General features: G+C 35.5%; 1 protein-coding gene across 2 annotated transcripts in view; it reads left to right on the plus strand.

The window, feature by feature from the left end:
- Window positions 1–24557, plus strand: part of LOC118831213 (serine/threonine-protein kinase Sgk3) — a 161327-nt gene that overhangs the window by 122889 nt on the left and 13881 nt on the right. For both annotated transcript variants that reach the window (XM_036738433.1, XM_036738422.1), the window contains exons 8-15: window positions 3186–3243; window positions 10332–10415; window positions 10504–10635; window positions 10982–11094; window positions 11186–11222; window positions 11332–11418; window positions 20597–20692; window positions 23668–23823. In XM_036738433.1, the coding sequence (XP_036594328.1) occupies window positions 3186–3243; window positions 10332–10415; window positions 10504–10635; window positions 10982–11094; window positions 11186–11222; window positions 11332–11418; window positions 20597–20692; window positions 23668–23823 (763 nt within the window). The remainder of the gene's footprint in view (window positions 1–3185; window positions 3244–10331; window positions 10416–10503; window positions 10636–10981; window positions 11095–11185; window positions 11223–11331; window positions 11419–20596; window positions 20693–23667; window positions 23824–24557) is intronic.

Here is a 24557-nt window from a genome sequence, read left to right on the forward strand (position 1 = left end):
CTGGGACCAAAAAGCTTTATCGTTCTAATCATACAGTGCTGAATTTTGTTTGTTGTTCTTTTGATTTATGTTGTCTTTTAGTCATTGTGTACCTTTTTATGGTTCTGCTTACTTCACTCTTCTTTAGTTCATATAAGTCTTTTTAATTTTCATTCTTATTTTTTCTAGCACGGCTCATTAATAACCTGTTCTGTTATGTGCCACTATCAGTGAGCACCTACATGATTTCTGATTTTTTGTTACCACAAAATGTGCTACCATGAAGATTTCGACCTCCTTGAAGTATATGCCCCAGAGTCAAAGAGCTTGGATATCTTAGCTGTTTTTAGCATAAATTCCAAATTGTTTCTTGAATGGATAAATTAATGTACAGCTCCACTAGCAATATATGAAAAGATGTTTGATAATGAGTTCAATGAATTCCAGCATTGTAGTGGTAGGCCTCTCAAGTCTTTCTTTATGTTACCCGTGATTCTGCTTATATCACTTTATCCAGCATATCATGCTGAAAATTGATTGGGGGGAGAGGGGTGTCTGGAGAGATATTTGAAAGAAAATATGTAGTTTTGAATGGTCCTTTTTGTCTGCATGTCTGTAGCTGTATATTTGAAGAATTGATGGTGTATATACAAATGGAGGGAATTTCCACTCTAGGAGTTTCCTGCACAGATGAAATCACAATTCTGCCTCCTCCCACAGGATTATGAGCCAAGGTCAAAAAACAAACAAACATTGTTTAATTTTTTGAAATAATCCGTTAAAAATTGTGTTCCCCATCTCTTGCTTGGGAGAGGTAGTTAAATTTTTATCTAGCTCTAGCCCGTCCTCCACTCAGCTATCAAATTGACCCTAAGCACTATGTCATTCCCTATTCAGTAAACTTCAATAGCTCCCTTTTACCTCCATGATAAAAAATAAAATTCTCTATTTGGCTTTTAAAGTCCTTCATAACCTGGTCTATTCCCCACTTTCTAGTCTTACACCATACTCTGCCATCCAGGGACACTGGACAGCTTGTTGTTTCTCAAATAAAACACACTGTCTTCTGACTGAACATTTTCACTGGCTGGGACTCCCTCCCTTCTGATCTCCACCTTCTAGCTTTCTTGGCTTCCTTCAGGCCTCAGTGGAAGTCCCACCTTTTGGAGGAAGCGTTTTGCAGTGCTCCTTAATCTTAGTGCCTTCTGTCTGAGACAATCCTCAGTTTATCTTATATAGATCTTATTTGTACATAGTTCTTTGCATAGTTTCCCCCATTAAACAGTGAGTTCCTTGAGAGCAAGAACTGGTTTTTTTTTTGTTGTTGTTGGCCTTCCTTTGTATCCTGAGGACTTAACAGAGCCTGGTATATGACAGGCACTAAATAAATTCTTCTTGACTGATTGCATTTTTATATTGGAGTAAGCATATTCCTAGTATAGCTTTAGACCAAGAGTGACATCAAGCTTTCTAGCAATTTTTTCTCAGCTTTGCCCACAGCTTTTCTCTTTCCCACCCACTAACAGAATATTCACCTGCTAGGTTGATCTAGAGAAAGGAATGGCCTTAACTTTCTTTCTGATTCCTTTGCTTCTGGCTTCCTTCTCCCTCCATTTAAAGGCAGAAACAAAGTAAGTTACACAGCCATTGATAAATCTTTGTGAAATTGTGATTGTATTTTTCTGTGGCTAGAAAAAGGTTTCTTAGTAGTTTTATTGTCTATTCCAATATTTCCCCTTCAACAGATATTACCAACTATAAATATTATATTCCATGATGCCAGCTCACAAATTTAGTTAGGATGTATATTGCTTTCCAAACTGAACTCATTATCTTTTCCCCCTAATTTCCCAGTTTCTATCAGAACTACCATCATCCTTACAGTCACTTTGGTTCATAACCTTGGCATTATTCTGGACGCCAGTCTCTTCTTCATCCTACATATTCAGTGAGTTGCCAAATCTTGCCATTTCTACCTTCACAGCATTAATGGAATCTGGTCGCTTCTTTCTAGTTACACAAATGCTACCTTAGTTCAGGCTCTCCTCACCTCTCTCCTAGGTTGCTACAACAGATTCCGCATGGTTCTTCCTGCCTCTGGTTGTTCTGACCCTCCTACACACTGCTGGCATACTCTCCTATTCATCCAGCTACAGTGTCTCCTTATTGTTTCTGGGACAAAGTACAGACTACTGTATCTTATACAACCTGCTCACAGCCTGTCTTTCCAGCCTCACTGGACATTATTCCTCATTTCACACTCACAAATGTGTGTAAGTAAGTGCCTGTCTCCTGTCCATTCCATGTATCCAGATGCACTTCGTTATTCTACTTAATAACATCCCTCTCTCCCTTTATTATGCAGCTCAGACACCATCTTCTACATGAGGCCCTTCCTGTCTTCCCTTCTAACTACTTTGTATTTAATTACTTTGTACAACTTTATTTATTAACTTTATATTTATTCTATATTCACAAATATACACGTGTGTATTCTTAATATACCTGTTGTCTTCTCTATTAGAATATAAGCTCCTTACGCATAAAGATTGTTTCATTCTTTGTACATGAATCCATCCCCACCACTTGTCAGAGGGCCTGATACATAGTAGGTAGTAGTAAATACTTGATTAGTGGATTGATGTCTTTTCATTCATCATAATATATTTTGAAGTACATGTAAAATACAAGTTTTAAAATAGATTTTTATTGATCTTGTTTTTACATTGCTTCAATTTCCCTCTTGTTCCCTTTCCCCCTGGCCCAGAGAGCCATCCCTTATAAGAGAAAAAAATTCTGGACAACCAATAGATATATTTCAAAAATTCGACGTTGTATGCAGTGTTCCACATTTGTGAACCCCTTACCTCTGCAAAAACAAGGGGTGGGAGTATTTCCTCATATTTCTTCTTTGGGGTCAATCTTGTTCTTTTTAACTTTATATTTGCTTTTTATTGTTTTGTAGTTATCCTTTCCATTTACATTATTATAATCATTGTGTAATAAGCAGAAATTTAAATATTTTTAGATTAACAATCCTGAAATTTACCAGGTTTTTATAAAGACATTCTCAGATGTTTTATAAATAGCTGAAACCAGCATGCCATAATGTTCAGTGCTAATACACCACTCACAACTGGGACAGTCAGCATTATTCTTACTGTGATTAATAATCTGGTTTACTTTTCTGTCTTAATTTGTTTCAGTGCGAAACCAACAGATTTTGATTTCCTAAAAGTTATTGGAAAAGGCAGCTTTGGCAAGGTAAAGTATCTCTATTTTCTTATTCAGTAAATTTATCGAAAAAAAACTTAATTGAATACTTTCTTATGTTCGGAACTGTGTGGGATACAAAGTTTTATAAGACAGTTTTTTTTTCCTGCAAGACACAGTTTAATAGGAAAGATAAAATATATGCAAATATCTCTTATATAAGGCACTGTTTCACAAGGGCCATAGAATAGTATAGAGATAGGAAGGAAGGAAAGAAGGAGGGAAGGAAACACTTCTAAGCAATCTGGTTAGGGTTGAAGAGATACTCCTTAAAAAAGAAAAGTGACTAAGACAAGCTCCAAATGAGTACATGATTTAAACATAAAGATGATATAATAAACAAATTAGGAGAGCACAGAAGAAATTACCTGTCAGAACTGTGGATTAGGGGAAGAACACATAATCAAGCAAGAGGTAAAGAAGTTGATAGGAGGTAAAATGTAAAGTTTTGATTACATAAAATTGTAAACGTCTGTACATATAAGCAAGACCAATTCAGCTAATAATGGAAAAGAAACAGAAATGGGGGGGGGGATTTTGCAGCAAGTTTTTCTGATAAAGGTCTCATTTTTAAGACCTATAGGGAACTGAGTCAAATTTATAGAAATAAGAGCTATTCCCTGATGGACAAGTGGTCAAAGAATGTCTATGGGGAATTTTCAGAGAATGAAACCCAAGCTAATAAAAACCATATAAAGTGCCCTAAATCACTAATTATTAGGAAAATGCAAATTAAAACAACTCTTTAGTATGATTTCACACCCATCATTGGCAGAGTTGACAAAAAAAAGAAAATGACAAATGCTAGAGGGACTGTGGGAAAACAGGGACATTAATGCATTGTTAGTGCATTAACTGGTCCAGCTATTCTGGAAAGCAATTTGAAAATATGCCCAAAAGACTATCAAACTGTACATGCCCTTTGATCTAGCAATATTACTACTAGATCTATTCCCCCGAAGAGATCAAAGCCATATGAGCAAAAATATTTATAGCAGTTCTTTTTATAGTGGCAAAGAATTGGAAACTGAAATGACACCTGTCAGGTGATGACTGAATAAGTTATGTTATATTAATGTGATGGAATATTCTTGTACTGTAAGAAGTGGTGAAGGGGATGGTTTCAGAGAAATTTGGGACAATGTATTAACTGATGCAGAGTGAAGGGAACAGAACCAAGAGAACAATTTGTGCAATAACAGCAGCATTGTAAGGACAAACAGCTTTGAAAGATTTGGGAATGCTGATCAACATAATGATCACCCACAATTCCAGAGGACTCATAATGAAGTATGCTACCCACCTCAGAGAAGTGATGGACTCAGAGCACAATTAGAGGCTTTGGAGTGGGGGGTAGAGCCAGAAGTAAAGCAATACAGGAATTTGTTTTGCTTAAATCTACATGGTTATAAAAAGGGTTTTGTTTTTCTTGCTTTCTCAAGCAAGGAGGGGATAGGAAAAGGTGGGAAGAAGAGAATGTGGACCTGAAAATAAAATAAAATTGAATTGAATTTAGTTAAATTCAAACAGAAAAAAATGAAAGGCATCGGAACACTTGGATTTTCATTCCAGTTGTCAGTATGGATATAAAATAAAATGTTATACATACATGCAGTAGTCTACTTGTATTTGAAACTAGATAAATGGTTCTGGGTTCCCTGGTATTTAGGGAGCCTGTAATACTAAATTGTACTGTCAATACTCATGCAGACATAGTTAGACACAGTTAACTGTATTTATCTTGAAATTTAAATTGAGTAGTAAGTAGAAACTAATGATCGTGGGGAGAAAAGCCACCAAATGTGGTTAAAAGGAAAACTGTTTTAAAAACACACAAACATAAGAGAATTTGGTTAAAGAACATAAAATAAAAATATCAACCGAATATGAATAAGTAACATAGTATTCTAAATTTTCCTCCATAGCTCAACTTGTCCAGTGAATATTCAACCTGCCTCAATTTCCTAACCACTTATTCCTTTTGTAATGAGATGCATCCTGCTTTCTTTCTCCAGTCCTATCGAATCTGCTCTCCAAAGTTTTAGTGACCTTTTTGCCAAATCCAGTGAAATTTTCTGTCTTCATTCTTCATGTTCTTTCTGACACATCTGACATTGCCATTTATTCCCTTTCTTCTTTTTTGACTTTCATCACAATACTATCCTGGTTCCTCTGCTTAGATGACTGTTCCTTAAATGTTTCCTTCATAGGCTCCTGCTGATTTTTTTTTAAAGTAAAGAGAATGTAATCTGCAAATTCTAGGTCAATGAATCTGACCTAAATTCCTGACCACATTCTATAAGGTATTAACTAAAGAATGGTTAGTAAATATCTTAGAAAAGTAAGTTGTAATCACACAAAGTTGACTTGGTTTCATCAAGACCAGATATGCTATGAGCAGCTGGGAGGTGCAGTGGATAGAGTGCTGGGCCTGCAGTCAAAAGACTTATCTTCCTGAGTTTAAATATGGCCTTAGATACTTCTAGCTGTGTGACCCTAGGCAAATCACTTAACCTGTTTACTTCAGTTCTTCATCTGTAAAATTAGCTGGAGAAGGAAATGGCAAACCACTCTAGTATTTTTGCCAAGAAAACCCTGAAATGGGGTAACAAATAGTTGGACATGACTGAACAAGAATGTACGCTGTATTAACCCTTATTTACTTTCTTCACAAGGTTGGTAATAAGGTTTGCCTAAATTTTAGTCAAGCATTGATAAAATATCTCATGCTATTCTTATGGAAAAGAAGGAGAGATTCAGGCTAACTGATAGTAAGTTAGATGGATTTAGAAGTGGTTGAAAGGCCAGGTTTAGAGTACTTATTAATGATTTAATGTCAACTTGGAAGGAAGTCCCCGTTAGAGTGCATCAGGGATCTGAGGTTGGCACTGTGCTTTTTTACTATTCTGATCAAAGACTTGGATGAAAGATTAAATTTTCAGATGACACAAAACTGAATGTCTTAGAAGACTAGAGTCAGAACTCAAAAATATCTTGACAGGCTAGAACACTGGACCAAATTGAATAAGATGAAAGGTAATAATGAACTACAAGTTTTTATGACATAGCCTGGAAACATAATCATTATTTCCAGCATTGTTTTTGTGGGGAAATGGCTTCCAAGTTCCAAATAGCCAACATACAGGTTAGCTTTTATAATATTTCTTCTTTTTATTATGAACTTAAACTTTCTCATATACAAGAACAGAAAACAGAATTGCCTATAAAACTGATTATTTATTATTTTGGACTTGATTTGTTTTTGTTTTTTCCAGCATATGTTACAATACTGCCCTACTTATTTGTACCTCTTTCTGAAATTCCTTCTGACCCCTTCAGGATTTTTAAAGTTTCACTGATTCCTTTTTTTCCTCTTTACTATATCTCACTGTACCCTCACTATGGCAACTCTTCCCCCTCCATTTTAAAATGAAAGCCTTCCTTTATCTAAAATAAACAAGTATAATCAAGCAAAACTAATTCACACATCAGCCACATCTGAAAATGTTTATTTCATTCTGCACCTCTAGTCCATCACCTTTCTGCCAAGAAGTGAGAAGTGTGCTTTCATCATCAGTCTTTTCGGGTCATATTTGGTCCTTGCCCTGATCTTAGTCTTTATAAATGAGCTTTTGAAATATTCCAGTAATGGTGATAGAGGAAGGATCACTGGTCCCTTTGCCACTTGCCTTATAACCTTAGTCTCCAAGAGATACAAAGACAAAACTGAAAACAGCATTTGTCCTCAAGGAGCTCACATGAAGGTGAATAAAAAAGCTGAAAAATAACAATTGAGTTTTAGATAGCATTTAAATATTTGTATGTTACTTCATTTGTTTTGTATGGCAGCCCTGCCAGGTAAATACGTGGGTGTTATTGTCCTCGTACTACAGAGAGGGATCTGATCGGTTAGTTGCCAAGGTCCCACAACTGAAGAAGTGTTGAAAGTTAGATTCAGACCCAGGTCACTCTTGACTCCAAGTCCAGCATTCTTATTACTATACTCAGCTTAGCAGTGGCTAGCACTAAATACATAGTAAGTACTTAATAAGTGCTTGTTGACTGCCTGGCTTGTAGACCATATTTTCTAAAAGGAAATTTACTTAACAATAGCTTGTGAAGGATATTAAGCAAAGAGAGCATTGTTTCAGTTGAACACAGCCCAGCTCCGAGTCAGCCCAGTTAGCCCCTACTCTTGTGCCAGCCTTTTTATGCTTTAATCCATCAACTTCTATCAGCAGTTTGAGCCACAGTCCCCTGGACCATTCAAATCTCCAGTATGATTTCATTGCCTTTTTAGGGAAAAAATAGCCTCACTCACATGGCAGGGACCTTAGTTGCCTGATTAGCCTAACGTTTGTTGAGTAACCATTGCTCCTGTCACATTGAGGAAAACATTGAGTGGTTTTGAGTAAAGGGAGAACAGAGCAGAATAGCTGCAGTCTCAGAAAGTAAGAGGTAGAGTCATCCAAGAGCATGTTTAACACTTTTGGCGGGGGGGGGGGGGGTCAGGCATCTTCATTTAACTGGAAAAAACTAAGGTTCGGGTGTATTTAGAACGGTTAATGTTATGATCCCAGCAGATCTGGAGGCTGTTAGAGATAAGGAGCTATATAAAGTACAAATAAAGTGGAAACTCATTTCAAGCAATTGATAAGAACATTTTCTAGTAGAAGGCACCAGGATTGAACGGGCAAAAAGAAGGAAGAGGTAAAGTGAAAGAAGAGCAACGAAAGGGAGCTTAGTTATGATGTTGAGAGCAATTATAAAGGGGGGTATTTAGTACACTTGTGTTGTGTTTGTCTTTCATTTTTGAAGAGGACCACGTCATCAGGGACATGATGACATGACTGGCAGTTGACTGATTTGAGTGAGGGAGGGCTAAATGCATTTTTACACATTCATAGGAGGAGGAAAAATTTCTCACACAATTACCTCCCCCTCAGCCGTTTTTTTAAAGAATAATCTCAGTTTCTTCATTTGAAATTTGGAATTTCAATTAGATTAACTGCAAGGTTTGTTTTAGTTAATGTTCTGTGGATTTTTTCTGTGTGTATGATTCTAAACCACAGTTACCAGCAGAGGCTTTTCTGATTAATCCTTGCCACGGAGGAAGTCAGCATGGTATAGTTTCTTACCTGGAATAAACAGATCACATTTCAGTAGCATTTTAATATTTATAAGTCACATTCCTCACTGTGAAATAGCACCAGTGGACTGAGAATTTGAAAGCGTAGATTCTAGTTCTGGCTCTGCTTCACACTGTCTTTGTAAAGCAAGCATAGGGTATTTTCTTCATAGGGGAGGCCTTAGAAACCATCTAGTCCAGGATATATGCAGCCACAACACTCCTGTAATTGGGAAATATCCAATAATTTTTTTAAATACTGCAGAACAATGATAGTGTTGATGTGTGATTTTTCTAAGTCACTGTGCATCCTGTAGGGCTCTTTATGTTAGGTTTAGTGGCCCCTGATCTAGTATGAACACTCTTCCTTTACAGAAGAGGAAACTATAACCTGGAAAGGTTGGAAGTGACTTATCCAGCCAAGGTCATGTAGCTAGGCATAGAGACAGAATTGAGCCCAGCACTCTCTCACTATCCAGTGCTGCCTCTCCTAGTTTACAACCAGCTCAGCCATCTCTACTCCCCCTCCTTTTTCTGTCATACTTGTCCCTCTTAACCTTCTACTAAGCTAAGGGTGCACAATATGCTTAAGTACTGCTATGCCACTACCTGCAGCAGAGGGCTGCTTCTAGAATAAGATGCTTAAACCTCAAACTGAAGCTTAAAAGAAAAACCTAATTATAAAAGCTATGTTTATTTCTATTACATGTTTATCATCTCCCTCTCCTTGTATTTCTCAAATATAAATCATGACATAAAATTTAGATGCTCCAATGTAGTTCTAAAAGGTACTTTTTAGGAATTCGCTAAAAGAAAGAAAAATTTTAGGTATTCCAAGTTCCAGTTAACTTTGTCATTTATCTTTAGTAAGTGAAGATGAGATTGTTAAAAACTAATAAAAGTTACTGAGTAGAAGAGGATCAGAACCTCATTCCTCTAATAATCTTCCCATCTAGTTGTATTGGCAATTAAAATGGGCTCTTGGCACTTAATTCAACCAAGTGCCTTTGAAGAGTTTGGCCTTTATTTACTTGATTAAATTAGGAGTCTTTGATGATCTCCTTGCCTCAAGGGAAAGCCTAGTTTATATGGGTTTGAGTGACATGTTTGTGATGTCAAAGGCTTTTAGACCATGTGGGTTTAGGTTGTGTTTTTGTGACAATTTTAGGTCATGTGGGTGAGTCACATGTGTGACTCTGACGCACAACAGTGAGTATTGTGTGACTCTGGGCCAGCCCTTGTCGAGCTCCCAGCTGAACTCAGATGTTGGTAACTATGAGTTATATTAGGTCTGTTTGTAATTTGATTTGTATTTGCTCCAAAGTTCAGGGTGCTGGCTTTTTCCCCTGAACTAAGTGAATGAATATTTGTATGCTGGATTAAAGTAAGATTGTTAACCCCTTAATGGTGCTTTCCTTAGTAAAGCAGATCAAAAGAACCTGGGCTTGCAGCATTCTGTGAGCAGGTGGTTGTTGGTTTTACACCCCCACAGCAGCTGCTAGCCTTATTGTTGAAACACTAGTCTAAAGGAAAAAGGAAGGAAGTCAGGCAAGTAAAATCAGAAAGGTTCACTTTTCAGAACACAAGCAGTTATCTCAGTCATTTTGTGTCTGCTTTTTTCAAGTTAAGATTTTTTATTTATTGGATAATGAATGGATTAATGAACAAGGCATATATTAAGCACTTACTATGTACAAAACACCATACTAAGCACTTGATTTACAAATAGAAAAGTCATGTAGTCCCTACTCTCAGGGAGCTGACGTTCTAATGGGAAAAACAACCCGTGGAAGATTTCAACTGCATGTCAAATGACAAAGTCCCATGGACCTTAGGGTATGGTGGTAAAGCAGATGTTGATGCCTCATATTTTAATGTCATTTCTACTGACAAATTATTATTAACACAATGCTAAAAATTATAATTATTCCTTTGTCTTGAAATGTGACAGGTTCTTCTTGCAAAAAGGAAACTAGATGGAAAATTTTATGCTGTCAAAGTATTGCAGAAAAAAATTGTTCTGAAGAGGAAAGAGGTAAATTAAGACTTGTGTATTGTCTTTCTCAATTAACCAAAATGTTGTTCTTAGTGTATGTTACAAGTTGATTCTTTCCATTTTCCAGCAAAAACATATTATGGCTGAACGTAATGTGCTCTTGAAAAATGTGAAGCATCCGTTTTTGGTTGGATTACATTATTCATTCCAGACAACTGAAAAGCTTTATTTTGTTTTGGATTTTGTTAATGGGGGGGAGGTAAGTTTTGTATATAATCTTACTATATTGTTAGTTTTTCTAAATACTATGCTATAAATAAAAAGTCTGTTTTTCTCAATCTCATTTACATTCTTGTTTCTAGGTTACCTTTGTCAATTATTATTGAGCTTAAAAAAAAGAGAAAAGTAGTTCAAAAAAAAACCAAGCAGCATACCATATCTAAAAAGGGAGGGAGGAACATTTTCTCATGTGTTCTTTCTGGGGCCAAACTTGACCAGGATAACTTTATTGCAAAAATAGTGCCAATAAATTCAGCCCTTGGAATTATAAAATGTATGTGTATTACTTTTCATTTTGATCTTAGCATGGATTTTTTTATTGACAGCTTTTCTTTCACTTACAAAGAGAACGGTCCTTTCCAGAACACAGAGCCAGATTTTATGCTGCGGAAATTGCCAGTGCTTTGGGCTACTTACATTCCATAAAAATAGTGTACAGGTAAATTTCAAAAGTGTTCCTAGTAATTAATATTCTTTTTCCTCTAATATCTTAATTAATGTAGAGGTCTGATTTTTTTCTTTTGGGACAGGGACTTGAAACCAGAAAACATTCTTTTGGACTCAATAGTAAGTATTTTTTTTTATTTTTTCTCATAGGTAAATTCCAAAATTCTATTAAAATGTAATTGTGGTTTTTTTGGTCTGTATTATTATACTAATATCCTGTACTTGACAGGGACATGTCGTCTTAACAGATTTTGGGTTATGTAAAGAAGGGATTGCTATATCTGACACAACTACAACATTCTGTGGGACACCGGAGGTAAGAAAGATGTTTCACTTGGTATTTTTAAATCCTCTGTATAAAATTCTAATATGAAATCACAGATTGCATATGAAAAATCCCAAGTCAAGGAAATAAAATATAGTAAAAACTGTTTATCTGACTAGAAGTCATTTTTCTTTGAAATTTTAATTTATTCCTTTTTTATAGTATCAATTATACTTCTATTCTGTCCCTTCTCCCCCCCAGTGGACCATCCCTTATAACAAAGAATAAAATAGAGGGGTAAAAGCTTAGCAAAACTGACCAATGTATCCAAAAAAAAACCCCTATAGTGTTCCATATTCATAGTCCCCCTTAATTGTTTTTTTATTGCTGTCCTTTCAGTTTACATTGTTGTAGTCAGCGTATCTGTGGCTTTCCTCTTGCTTAGTTCCCTTTGCATCAGTTAGCAGTCATTCCTGTTAACCAGCACTTTTGCGTATATAGTATTGTGGTAGTTTTATCTAGTGATGATCTTGGATAGATGGACAGACAGACGGATGGAGGGATGGATGATAAAAGCATTTATTAAGCTCTTAATATGTACTAGAGCTGTTGTGAGGTGCAAATGATCGACATTTGCAAAATCTTAAGTACAGGGGATACAAATAACAAACAAGCAAAACAGTCCCTGCCATCCAGACAGTGTTCTAATGAAAACAACACCTAAAGGGACCTTGGAAATGGGAGGGGAAACTCAAGGAGCCATGGTTTAGAAATGGGAAATCGATGCCTGGTTTCAGGCAAGAAAAGCTTTACTTTATATACCTGTCATAGCCCAGGGTGGTGCTAGGGACAGAGTCCAGTGTGGGAAGGGGATGAAGAGGATGAGGATGATCCAGATTGCCAAAGTGCCGGTACATGGTTTGGAAATGGTGGCCAGGAAGTGATCCTAGGTTATCTTCAGAATATCAAAAATATTTAATTATGCTCAGTATGATTTTAGCATTAAGGTATGTTTTATATTTTTGTAAGTATATTTGATTATATTCTTTTTCTTCGAAAATTGACTTCTTTTTCCATTAACTAGAACATATAATTAACTAGATTACTAGTCAGAGGACTACTTAACAATTAATTATACTTTAAAGGGATGGATGTTTTTTATCATTATAGTTTTTCCTCCATTGAGATAAAAATAAAATGCAATTAAAATGCACTGTCTAGGATTCAATTCAACAAACACTTAATTTAGAGCCTGTTTTGCATAGTGTACATTTCTAGGGATATAAAAGATAATGTTTGACCAAATGGAGTTTACAGGCTGGTACAGGGGGTAATTAACTATATGCAATTCAAGATAGAATTTGATAAGCATAAAAAAGGGATCTGTGCAAAGCAATGTGAAAAATTTGATGGAATGGATTGATTACTTCCATTAGGGGTAAAAGGTAGGTAGAATAGGAATTCAATTCAGCAAGCATTTATTAAGCTCCTTGGTTCTTAGACAGGACCAAAATGACATCACTAAGCTAGAGTCAAGTAACAGTGTTTCAGACTGTGGCTGATCAGACCAGTACAAGCTCAGGATGCTGTACCACAGGTTAGGCGCAAATAGTCCATGTGAACATTTGGGGTGGATTCTCTAAATTTGGGCATCCCATGTTTCTTTTGAGCTACTTCAATTCTGCTTTGCTCATAGAGCACAGCACCTCTGATGAGGGCATGCCATGCCCTCTTGTGCCAGTGTCTCCCGTGTCACACAATTCCAGAGTTCTTAAGAGAGACCTTCAGAGTGTCCTTGTATCACTTCTTCTGACCACCACGTGAGCACTTGCCCTGTGTGAGTTCTCCAAAAAATTCGATTTTTGCTGAGCTTACGTTTTAAATTGGAACAGCCCGGCCAGTCCATTGGCGTTGTCGTCTCTGCAGTAGAGAGCAAGCGCCTGTTAAATGACAAGTGCCGTGCTAGGTGCTGAGCTTACATTCTATTGGGGTGGGAGTTGGAGGGTGGAGTGGGTGTGGAGGAAGGGAATGTGCACGAATATAGTGCCTATCTAGCACTGTGCTAATAATCATTTTACAAATACTGTCTCATTTTTTTTATTCTCACAGCAACCCTGAGAGACAGGTGCTATTATTATCCACATTTTATGGTTGAGAAAACTGAGGCAAACGGAGCTTTACGTGACTTGCCCAGGGTCACAGAACTAGTAAGACTGGATTTGAACTCAGATCTTCCCGCCTTCAGGCCCAGTGATCTATCCACTGTGCCACCTGGCTGCCTAATTGGGGGAAATAGCATAACCACAGATAATTAATTGCAAAATCTACACAAGATAAATACAGAGTAATGGAGGAAGAACAGTAGCAGTTCAGAGATCTAAGATTCTGGTCGGTGCTAAGTAAAGTTTGTAGAAAGCCGGGGGATTCTACAAGGCAGAAATGAGGAGAAAGTATGTTCTAGATGTTTTTCAAAGGTACAGACATTGGAATGAGGGATGCTTTGCATGGATCTCTTCTTTATATTTATCATATACACAGCAGAGCAAGTTGATCAGTTTGCCTGGAACACAGGATACATTCATTCATTTAGTAAACATTTATTAAGTGCCTACAATGTGTCAGGCACTGTGCTAAGCACTAGAGATACAAAAAAGAGGCAAAAGATAGTCCCTGCCCTCGAGGAGTCTAATGAGAGAGGTAACATGCAAACAAATCCAGTCAGTCCTCAACTTTCCCAGGGGAATTGGGAGGTGGAGTAAACATTTCTAGAAAACACAAAAGTAAAAAAAAAACCACTAGTGTTTTGCAAAGACTGCTGAAAATACTTTTCTGCATACAGTTCTTTATAACAAAAAATTAATTCTGATAATACGAACTTTTCCTAACACAGTCAGTAACCATGAAATAACCCATAAGATGCATTACACAAAATAAAATTGGTGATAGCAATACATTTTTTCTTGCTAGTGATTCCCTAGAATTCTGTGATTTTTTTTTTGTGGTAACATCTGAGTTTTAAAAAAGAACAACATTGATTTCAGACAGTATTCACTTTCTATAACATATGAAATCTATAGTACCATAAATACTGTACAGAAAATACAGTTCTTAAAACATTTTTTAACCTGAATCTTGTCTTCCACTATGTGAGATGGCAGTATGAGAACATTGTACTGTATGCTGTACTGCTGTAAACCTCTCTACCTTGTCCACCCTCTGAAGGCCAAGGAAGAGAGTGCTGGGACTTTAGTCCCTGCTGAACAGGAGAGCAATGTCTCAACATCACCTTAAGAGCCCGGAGGACTTGCACTATTCTTTGGTGGTATAATTACAATATGAAATTGAGTTTTAAAAGCAAACAATGAAAATACATAGCGAAGGCATAGGGAGGTCTTTCCAACAGTAGAGTGAAGACCATTGAAATGCCTGATAGGATACTGGCCACTCCACAAACTCGCATGCACATAGCCATGAATGTGCAAGGTTGCCAACATCAAAGTGAAGATGAGGTTATTAATAAAATCACATGAATACTTGAAGTTGCAAAAGTTAAATACATGAATGTTGAAGATTGTATGCAAAAAGCAATATATGTACTGGATAAATATGAAATAATTAAAAGAGGGAAAGCCCTGGAATTATATAAAGGAAAATAAGGTGTAATCTCCTGGAAGGGTAGCCTGAAGCTTTGATTAGCAAACCAGCTATTGTCAAGAAGCCGCCTCTGGGATGCTCTGAGCAGAAGAGTGACGTGGCAGGAATTATGCTTCTGGAATATCAGTTTGGCAGCTTTATGAGGAATGAATCAGAGAGGGGACAAGCTGCAGGCAGGGAGCCCACTTAGGAAGCTACTAGGATGATAAAGATGAGAGGTAAATGAAGGCCTGAACCAAGGTCAGAGCCGCATAAGTAAAGCAAAAGGAATGAATACAAGTTGACGTTCTATCATAGGAGACCATGTATTTATACACACATGTAGGGCACGTAGGTGGCACAGGGGATAGAGCACCAGGCCTGGAGTCAGGAAGATGTGAGCTCAGATCCAGCCTCAGACAGTTAATGGCTGTGTGACCTTGGGCAAGTCACTTAACTTCAGTTTCCTCATCTGGAAAAGGAAATGGCAAACCACTGTGGTATCTTTGTCGAGAAAACTCCAAAAAGGGTTTGTGAAGAGTCAGGCATGACTGAAACAACTGAACAACAAATGTAGTTTTGGGAGCAGCTAGACTCAGCTTCCTGAATTCAGATCTGGCCTCAGATACTTATTAACTGTGTGACCCTGGTCAAGTCCTTAACCCTGTACGCCTCAGTTTGCTCATCTGTAAAATGAGCTGGAAACTTCAGTATCTTTGCCAAGAAAACCCCAAGTGGGATCACAAAGAGTCAGACATGACTGAAATGACTGAACAACAAGGAATTCTAAGAGAGCATCAAGAAAACAGAGGGGCTAGTACAAAACCCATGTAAATGCTTGTTAATTGACTGACCTACATAGATAAATAATTACTGCAAGGGAAAAACACCACATATAACAAAAGAAAGCCAAAAAAGTGTCCTGAAATATTTGAAGAGGTTATTTTTATTTTTATTTTTTGTAACTAATTTATTTTTAGTTTTCAACATTCACTTCCATAATATTTTGAGTTTTAAATTTTCTCCCTCTCCATCTCCTCTCCTCTCCCCAAGACAGTGTGCCATCTGATATAGGCCCTCTTTATACATTCATATTAAACATATTTCCACATTAGTCATGATGTAAAGAAGAATTAGAACCAATGGGAGGAATCATGAGAAAGAAGAAACAAAACAAAACAACAAAAAAAGAGAGCAAATGGTATGCTTCCATCTGCATTCAGACTCCTAAGTTTCTTTCTCTGGATAACATTTTCCATCGTGAGTCTTTCTTAGATCCTTGCATTGCTGAGAAGAGCTAAGAAAGAGATCATTTTTAACTGAAGAAGAAAGGAAGAGTAGGGGGAGGCTTTGTGAACATTGGGGACACCTGAAATTGAGCATTGGGGGAATGATTATCAACAGGTGGAGATATATAGATATAGATGGTGTCATGAACCATCAAAACTGTAAAGGGCAAAAACTTGTCATTTGGTGTGACTGGAACATTGACTACAAGGAACAAATCTAGATAGGTATGTTGGATTCAGATTGTGGGGAGCTTGAATGCCTACCTTGTTCAAACTTTATATTTTATTTTGTAAGTGTAAGGGAGTCATTAAAATTTTTTGAATAGAGAAATGTGAATGTAATAGTATAGCAGGAAGACTGCTCAGGGGTTGGTACAGCAGACAAATTGGAAAAATGACAGATTGGAATTAGAAAGATAAATTAGAGAAGGTATTATAGTATTTTTAAAAGTTTTATTGATGTATTTGGTTTTAACTCTATAAACATTTACTGATTACCACCACTCCATAAGAGATCTCTTGTAACAAGAAAAACTTTTAAGTAAAACTAACAATATACCTCATCCAAAAGTATATGCTATAGCCTACATGTGTAGCACCTGCCACCTCTTTTTAAATTTTTTTTTTTAAATTAACAAATCTATTTTCTCTCCATATCACCTCCTACCTCATTAAAAAAGAAAAAATTCCTTGTAACAGATATTCATGTAGTCAAGCAAAACAAATTCTCTCATTTGCTGTTTACAAATATATATACATATACACACACACACACGTCTCATTCTGTCCTAAATCATAAAGTGAAGAGGTAGAGAGTATGTTTAGTCTTTGGTCCTCTGCAATCATGGATGGCCATTTTATTTATCGTAGTTCTTACAGCTTTCAGAGTTTGTCATTACAGTGTTATTGTTGTGTAAATTAATCACTTGGTCCTGCACATTTCATTTTTCATAAGTTTTTCAGTCTTAAAAATTGTTTTTATAACATTGATGTTATAGTATAAACTATTCTTGTGGTTCTACTTATTTCACTCTGCTTCAGTTCATACAAGCCTTTCCATGTCTTTGGGGGTTTTTTTTATGTCTCTGAAATCATCTGTTTCCTCATTTCTTTTTTTTTTTTAATTTAATATATTTAGTTTTCAGCATTGATTTTCACAAAAGTTTGAATTACAAATTTTCTCCCCATTTCTACCCTCCCCCCCACTCCAAGATGGCATATATTCTGGTTGCCCTGTTCCCCAGTCAGCGCTCCCCTCTGTAACCCCACTCCCCTCCCATCCCCTTTTCCCTTCCTTTCTTGTAGGGCAAGATAAATTTCTATGCCCCATTGCCTGTGTATCTTATTTTCTAGTTGCATGCAAAAACTTTTTTTTTTGATTTTGAACATCTTTTTTTAAAACTTTGAGTTCCAAATTCTCTCTCCTCTTCCCTTCCCACCCACCCTCCCTAAGAAGTCAAGCAGTTCAACATAGGCCACATGCGTATCATTATGTATAACCCTTCCACAATACTCATGTTGTGAAAGACTCACTATATTTTGCTCCTTCCTAACCTGTTCCCCTTTATTGAATTTTCTCCCTTGACCCTGTCCCTGTTTCCTCATTTCTAATAGCATAGAAGTATTCCATCACATTCATGTACCACAACTTATTCAGGCATTCCTCAATTGAAACTATTATAGTAACACAATTTGTGCCACATAGTCACCTTAGTAATGCTTTTTAATTCATTCATTCTTAACCATTCTTATCTTAGAGAAAAGGGTATCAGTAAAGTGGTTAGAATTATAAGTCAAAATCCAAGTGTTAGAGGAATAGAGTATGAGAATTTATGGGCCATAGGCAAGGTCTATTATGTAGGCCAGTAGCTTCAGTAACAGGATTGTTAGGGGGTATGCGTGTGGATGTGGGTGTTTTAGGCTGAAACAGAGGAGGCAGTAGAAAAGAGAGAGACAGAAGATGCATGAGAGAAATCTGTTGATTGCAGTAACATTGAAAAGGAAATAAAATAAAAATAAATATATAAATATAATATAAATAAGTAATAAATATAATAAAAATAATTAAAATAAAATAAAAAAAGATTGAGGTTGTAGAATCAACAGGATTTGGCAACAAATTGAATCTGGGCAGTAAAGAGAAAAGCTAATGGTGACTCTTTATAGATAATTAGAATCCAAATTATAATAATGCCTTCCAGAATTATTGTAGATGAAATGTTGAAAAAAAGGTAAATGAAATAGAATCTACAAGTCCATAATCCAGATTAGTCTTTTTTACTATTTCAATATATATTTAAATACTTAAAAGTGGAAACAAATGACTCCATGAGACAAAAAGAAACAATAAAATAAAGTCAAACAACTAAAGAATAGAAGAAAATGTGCAACATCTCATAGGAAAAAACAGCTAGATAATTTAAGAATTGTTAGACTACCTGAAAGCCATGATCAAAAAAAGATCCTAGACACCATATTTCAAGAAATTTATAAAGGAAAACTGCCCAGATATCTTAGAAATTGAAAGAATTCACCACCAATCACCTCCTGAAAGAAATTCCAAAATGAAAACTCCCAGAACTTGAACTCAGGTCTTCCTTACTTAAAGGCTGGCTCTCTATACACCATCCCATTTTACCCATAGATGGTACTTAACAAATATTTGAATTGGATTAAATTTAACTTCTAATCTTTCACCTAATTCTTAAGTATATTTTCAGCCATCCTTGTTGGATTTATTCATCAGAGAATAATCTAATTTGTCTGTAGTTTACCAAGATAGCAGATGTTTTTCTTAAAATCTTTTTTTTTTTGGAAAGGGCAAAACATTTTTTTCTTTGAAACCTATATTAATTTTGTGATCTGAAATTACTAGCTGCTATTTTCTATACAAAACAGCACTCACAAGTGGAAGTTTTTTGAGTTTTTTTTTCCCAAAAAAAACCACTACATTTAACATGGAAGGAAGGAGATATGTTTTATACTAAAAAAGCCAGTTCTACTGTATGATCCTTAAGAAACTATAATTTGTTTCACTTTTGATAATTTAAATGTAAATAATGGTTGCTGTAATGAATAATTGATCTCTAAATATTATTTTTGGAAAATAGCTACTATTAATTGCTAAGTAAGAATCAAACATAAATTTGGTTGACTTTTCTTTGAAAAGAAAAGAATGGATTATAGTTTCCAACTAAAGTCTTCTAATGCCTTGTGGAAAAAGAACTATGCTAGCTGAACACAAGCCCTGACTGGTCCACGTATAATAAATTTAGCACAATGCTATATGTCCAGAGGACTAGCCTCCATACATTCAGGGAATCTCTATCAAAAACTTGGTGATGAATTTTTTTTTTAACAAAAACAATCAATGAACCAACTATTAGGCTCAAAAAGGATGCGATCTGCTTTAGTGGTGAAAAGAGCATTCGTGCTGAATAAATCATAGATTCTTGATGTGTAGTTGCTGAATGAAGTCCATGCTTTCCCATGATGATTAATGATATGATTAATTCTAAGTTTCTAGATGTAAGTAAAATGGGAAAAAATAACCTCTAAAACTTTTGCACAAAATGTTTTTTCACTGCTTAATTAGTCTTTTTTAATGTAATTTTGGTGTTTGTTTTGATCTTTACAAGCATGAACATTTCTTTGTACAAAGAACAGAAAAACAGGATTACATATGAAACCACAGGTTTCAGCTTCCCTTAATTTTAAAAATTATGCAATAGTTTCAACATGTGTTTCACAGTTTTCTTATTTATGTATGTCTCCCCTGCACGCACGCATGCACGCGCTCACACACGTTCTCACACACACCATTTAAAAAAAAACCACCTTATAACAAATAAACATAAGCAAATTTCTTTAATGGTATATTGCCTTTTTCTGGGCCTGTTATCTACTAATTGATTATGGTCCTATCACATTTACTAAAATGATCAAATGGCCTTAAGCTTCATGGGAAATTTATTAGTTGATGAGCCTAAAGATCTCATATGAGGCTTTCCCAATTGGTGAGTCATGTGGACTAGTTGATTTCGAAGACCTTGTAGACCTTAAGGACAACAGCCTTCCTCCCTGAAGCTCAAGGACATTCCATGGGGAAGAATACCAGGTCCAGCCTTCTTCCCCATCCTTATACCTCTTCTCCAAAGTGGTTATGATAGAGTAGGAAAAACCTCAGTGTTTTTTTATGATAGAATAATTGAACCATACTTTTTTTAATTTCTGAAATATTTTTACTAACTTTGAGTTAATGGCACTTGCTTGAGTAATTAATCTCTAGTGTTTAATCTTCTGTATAGTACCTTGCACCGGAAGTGATCAGAAAACAGCCCTATGACAATACTGTAGATTGGTGGTGCCTTGGTGCCGTTCTGTATGAAATGCTGTATGGGTTGGTATGTATTCTTTATTCTTCTGTGTCAATTTTAAATAATTGTGGCTGATTTTTTTTGTTGTAAAGTGCCAGTATTTTTTGCAAATGGATTTTTCAGGGGTGTGGGTGAGGGTTGGCAAACATAGAAAGGCAGCCAGACTGAAAGACAAATTAAAGACAAACAGGAAAACAAAAAAGTTTAGTTTTTTGTTTTAGTCATCAAGTCTAATTCTAATCTTTTGTTATGCTAATTTCACAGTCATCTTGGTTGTTCCTATTATTTTTTTAATGGAAATGGATGTTGAAATACAGCACACTCATTTCATTAACTTAATTATGAAATTTGGAAGAATCATACCCTTTACCTAGATCATCCCTCATCAAATTCCTCTATTAGAAAATACTTTCTAATCTCATATGCAAATTCTAATTTTGTCATTTTAGAACACATTTAACTCCATAGTTTCCCAACCTCCCTCAGTACCTGAGGATTTATCAAATCTAAGATCTTGAATATAAAAACATAAATAATCGAAGTACTCATTATGTATGTCCCAGGATTATCAGATGTGCTTGGGACGTAGTACCAGCAGAATAACAGAAAGGTTGTAATCTTGTGTACTCAACCTAGATAGCCTTACTTATTACTAGGAATATGGAAGTCTTTCTCATAGGAAGGAATTGCTAACAGTTCCCAAATGTCAGATCTAAAGAAGGAAATTGGGAGATATCAGAAGGGGTGGAATAAGACAAGGACTTAGATTCTAAGAGATCTCCAGTAACTAAGGAGGAGTCTCTTTAGACATTCTAATAAATAACTTCAGCATCTTTTTTTTTTATTTCTGTCCTTGAATATAGATCCTGACATTGAAAGTTCAATAGAATTTTACCTCTATTGCCAAAAGAGGGCAATAGGCTTTATATTTTTATCTTTCCTAGACTTCCCCAGGATTTTCTCCCTTTAAAAAAAAAGAATTAGCTTATCCTCAGAAAGGATACCTGGAAGTTGGTTGTGAAGGAGTTTCTTCCTAACTCTCCTTCTGCCCAGACATCCCCTATAGGAAGTTTTCAATAGTGGTCCCAAAGAGGACAAAAAAGATGTCATCAGGAGTCTTTTGGAATAACTGTTACTGATGCTGAAGGATTAGAAAGATAATGTCATGCCACTGTTCTGTCTCTTAATTATAAGGTTGAATGTACGATAGCTATTTAATAAATGCTTTTGTAACAAGTAAAGGCACTCATTGGATACCACTAGGAAAAAGATCTTCCTCTTCCAGAACTAATGCTACTGTATCTGCTGTCAATTGATAATACTAGGTTCTGCTACACACAGATTTTTTTTCTTTTAATGTTTTTATTGCTATATATTTTCTTTTTTTTTAACACCATTGTTACTTCCTAGTGGCTCAAAGTGCACACTTAAAAATAAGTTTTTAATCTAAGAGGATATAATGATAAGGAAGACAATCTTGCCCTGACTTTTCTTCAGCTTTAAGGGGTGATCCTGCCTACCAGTTATAGTTCCTTAGTTGTACTAATAATTTACATAGACTGATACACAACTTAATTCTTCTGTACTTTAATTTTTCCATTACTAGTATTCCACAATGTGAAATATTTTTAAGCTCTTTGAAGGAAAAAAAGATGAGAAATATAAAATAATAATGTTGACTGTAAAGTAAGAAATATACAGTAGAAACCATTATATGTTTTTTGAACACATAATATAATTGCCCAAATTAAGATGTATAGGCAGGTTCGTTAGAACAATTCACATAAAATATCAAGAAATCAAATTTGGAAATTCATTTCAGTTAAAAGGCAAAATTCAAAGAAATTCCCATAACTTTAACTCTTTTCCTTTTTAACTAATTAATTTCCTAAACACTAAGTGTTAAAAGAAATTTTGACCTTCAACATTATAATTTTTTCCTGATGAACTCAAATTAAATCCTATATCTGAATTAGTATTCCCATTTTTAAGGAATCTCTGTCATTGCTATCAGAACTGGTCAGAAATTTTATCCTCACTTCACTTCCACTGGAAATTTCTTGACCTTTTAATTTTTTAAACTTTTCTTTAACTAAATCCCATGTTTGGTAGAAATGGTCAGCACTTGGTTTAATTGTTCAATCTCAGTAGTGTTATCCAAACAACTAACTAGAAGAAGAGGGGGTTTGATATTAGGAAATACTTCAAGTCCTTTTTGGTTATCCTTATAGGTTTCTTATTGTATACCTGTCTTATTATGGTTAATAATAACATTATTAATAATTACATTATTAATAATTATATTATTAATAACCATGGCTTGAGGTTATATAACTGTGAAACTTCAAGCCAGAGCCAAAATGAGGTAGTATTTGTTCTTCTTCCTGCTGATCTCCCCAAAATGTTAGTAATCAAATCTTTGGACTTCCAGATATTCATGGAATTTCTGAGATAGTGGTGTTAAACTAAGCAGTGTAAAAACAAAATATTTTTGAACATGTGAAATGAGGGCAATTTGTAAGTCTTTATACTTTATACTTCTTCTAATATTACATTTCTTATATCAAGATGTTTAATGCTGGCAGCTATGCATTAACAACTGAAACACTTCAATGCTAAAATCTTGAAAATCACCATACAGTCCTTTTGAATGAGTATTATCAGAGAGACTATTGTATTTAAAGAGTAATAAAGCTGAAATTGGTTGTGAAATATGTTTTGTTTACTATTTTTATTCTTGACTTTAATACCAGTCAGTCAAACAAGAATAATTAGCTGTATTATCGATGTGCAGAAAGCCCTGTGTTTTGTGAATGACCAAGTCACTCCCCAAATTTCTTACAGTACCCACTCTGAAGGGATGAGTGAGAACTCGAGTAGAAGTTCTAGGCTTGATTAAAAATGAGATAGTTGGGGCCCAGCTATTTTTAGCTCCAGAATTGTAGCCCACTTTTGGTAGCGTCAGCTATTACTTAAATGTTTTTCCTTTTGCCTTTGTATAGCCTCCATTTTATTGTCGAGACGTTGCTGAGATGTATGAAAACATACTCCATAAACCCCTAAATTTGAGGCCAGGAGTTAGCCTCACAGCCTGGTCCATTCTAGAAGAACTTCTTGAAAAAGACAGGCAAAATCGACTTGGTGCCAAAGAAGACTTTGTATGTAATATTTTCAATAATAATTTTGTTTATTTTAAGAACATCATTAAAAGAACTTAGATGCATTTTTATTAATGGCTAAGGAAAGTGTCTTCTCATTTTTGTATCTTACTAGTGATATCTAGGGGACACATTTTTATACTAATTCATAAAATATACACACATAATATGTATATAAACATACTGTATTTATATGTATACATATAATGACTATACAGAAATGTAACCTTGAAACTGAAAAAAAAAATTGATGTCTTGAAATCATCTACTCAAGAATTATAGCCAGAAAAGAAAGCAGAAGTTTCTTACAAGTCATATATCCTCTCTCAAACTTTTTTAAATTTTGCATTTTTTGTTTGTTTTTCCAAGGAAAAATTCTCTTGTCTCCTTTCACCCTTGTACCCCCCTCATCCTACCCTCTCCACTGAGAAAGCAAAAAGAAAAAACCCGCACTACAAACTTGTATAGTTAAGAAAAACAAATTCCCACATTGGTCATGTCCAAAAAAATATGTCTCTATCAGGAAATCTCTGCAGTGTTTTATATGATGATTCTGTTCTGAGGGGATAGAAGAACTTTGAGAATTAAGAAAGTTGTTGAGTTGTTTCAGTCATGGCCGACTCTTTGTGTCTCCATTTCTTGCAAAGATACTGGAGTGGTTTGCCATGTTCTTCCTCAGTTTATTTTACAGATGAGGAAACTGAGGCAAATGGGGTTAAGTGACTTGCCCAAAG

The sequence above is a fragment of the Trichosurus vulpecula genome, chromosome 1 (genome assembly GCF_011100635.1).
Source record: "Trichosurus vulpecula isolate mTriVul1 chromosome 1, mTriVul1.pri, whole genome shotgun sequence".
In the NCBI taxonomy this organism is placed as follows: Eukaryota; Metazoa; Chordata; class Mammalia; order Diprotodontia; family Phalangeridae; genus Trichosurus; species Trichosurus vulpecula.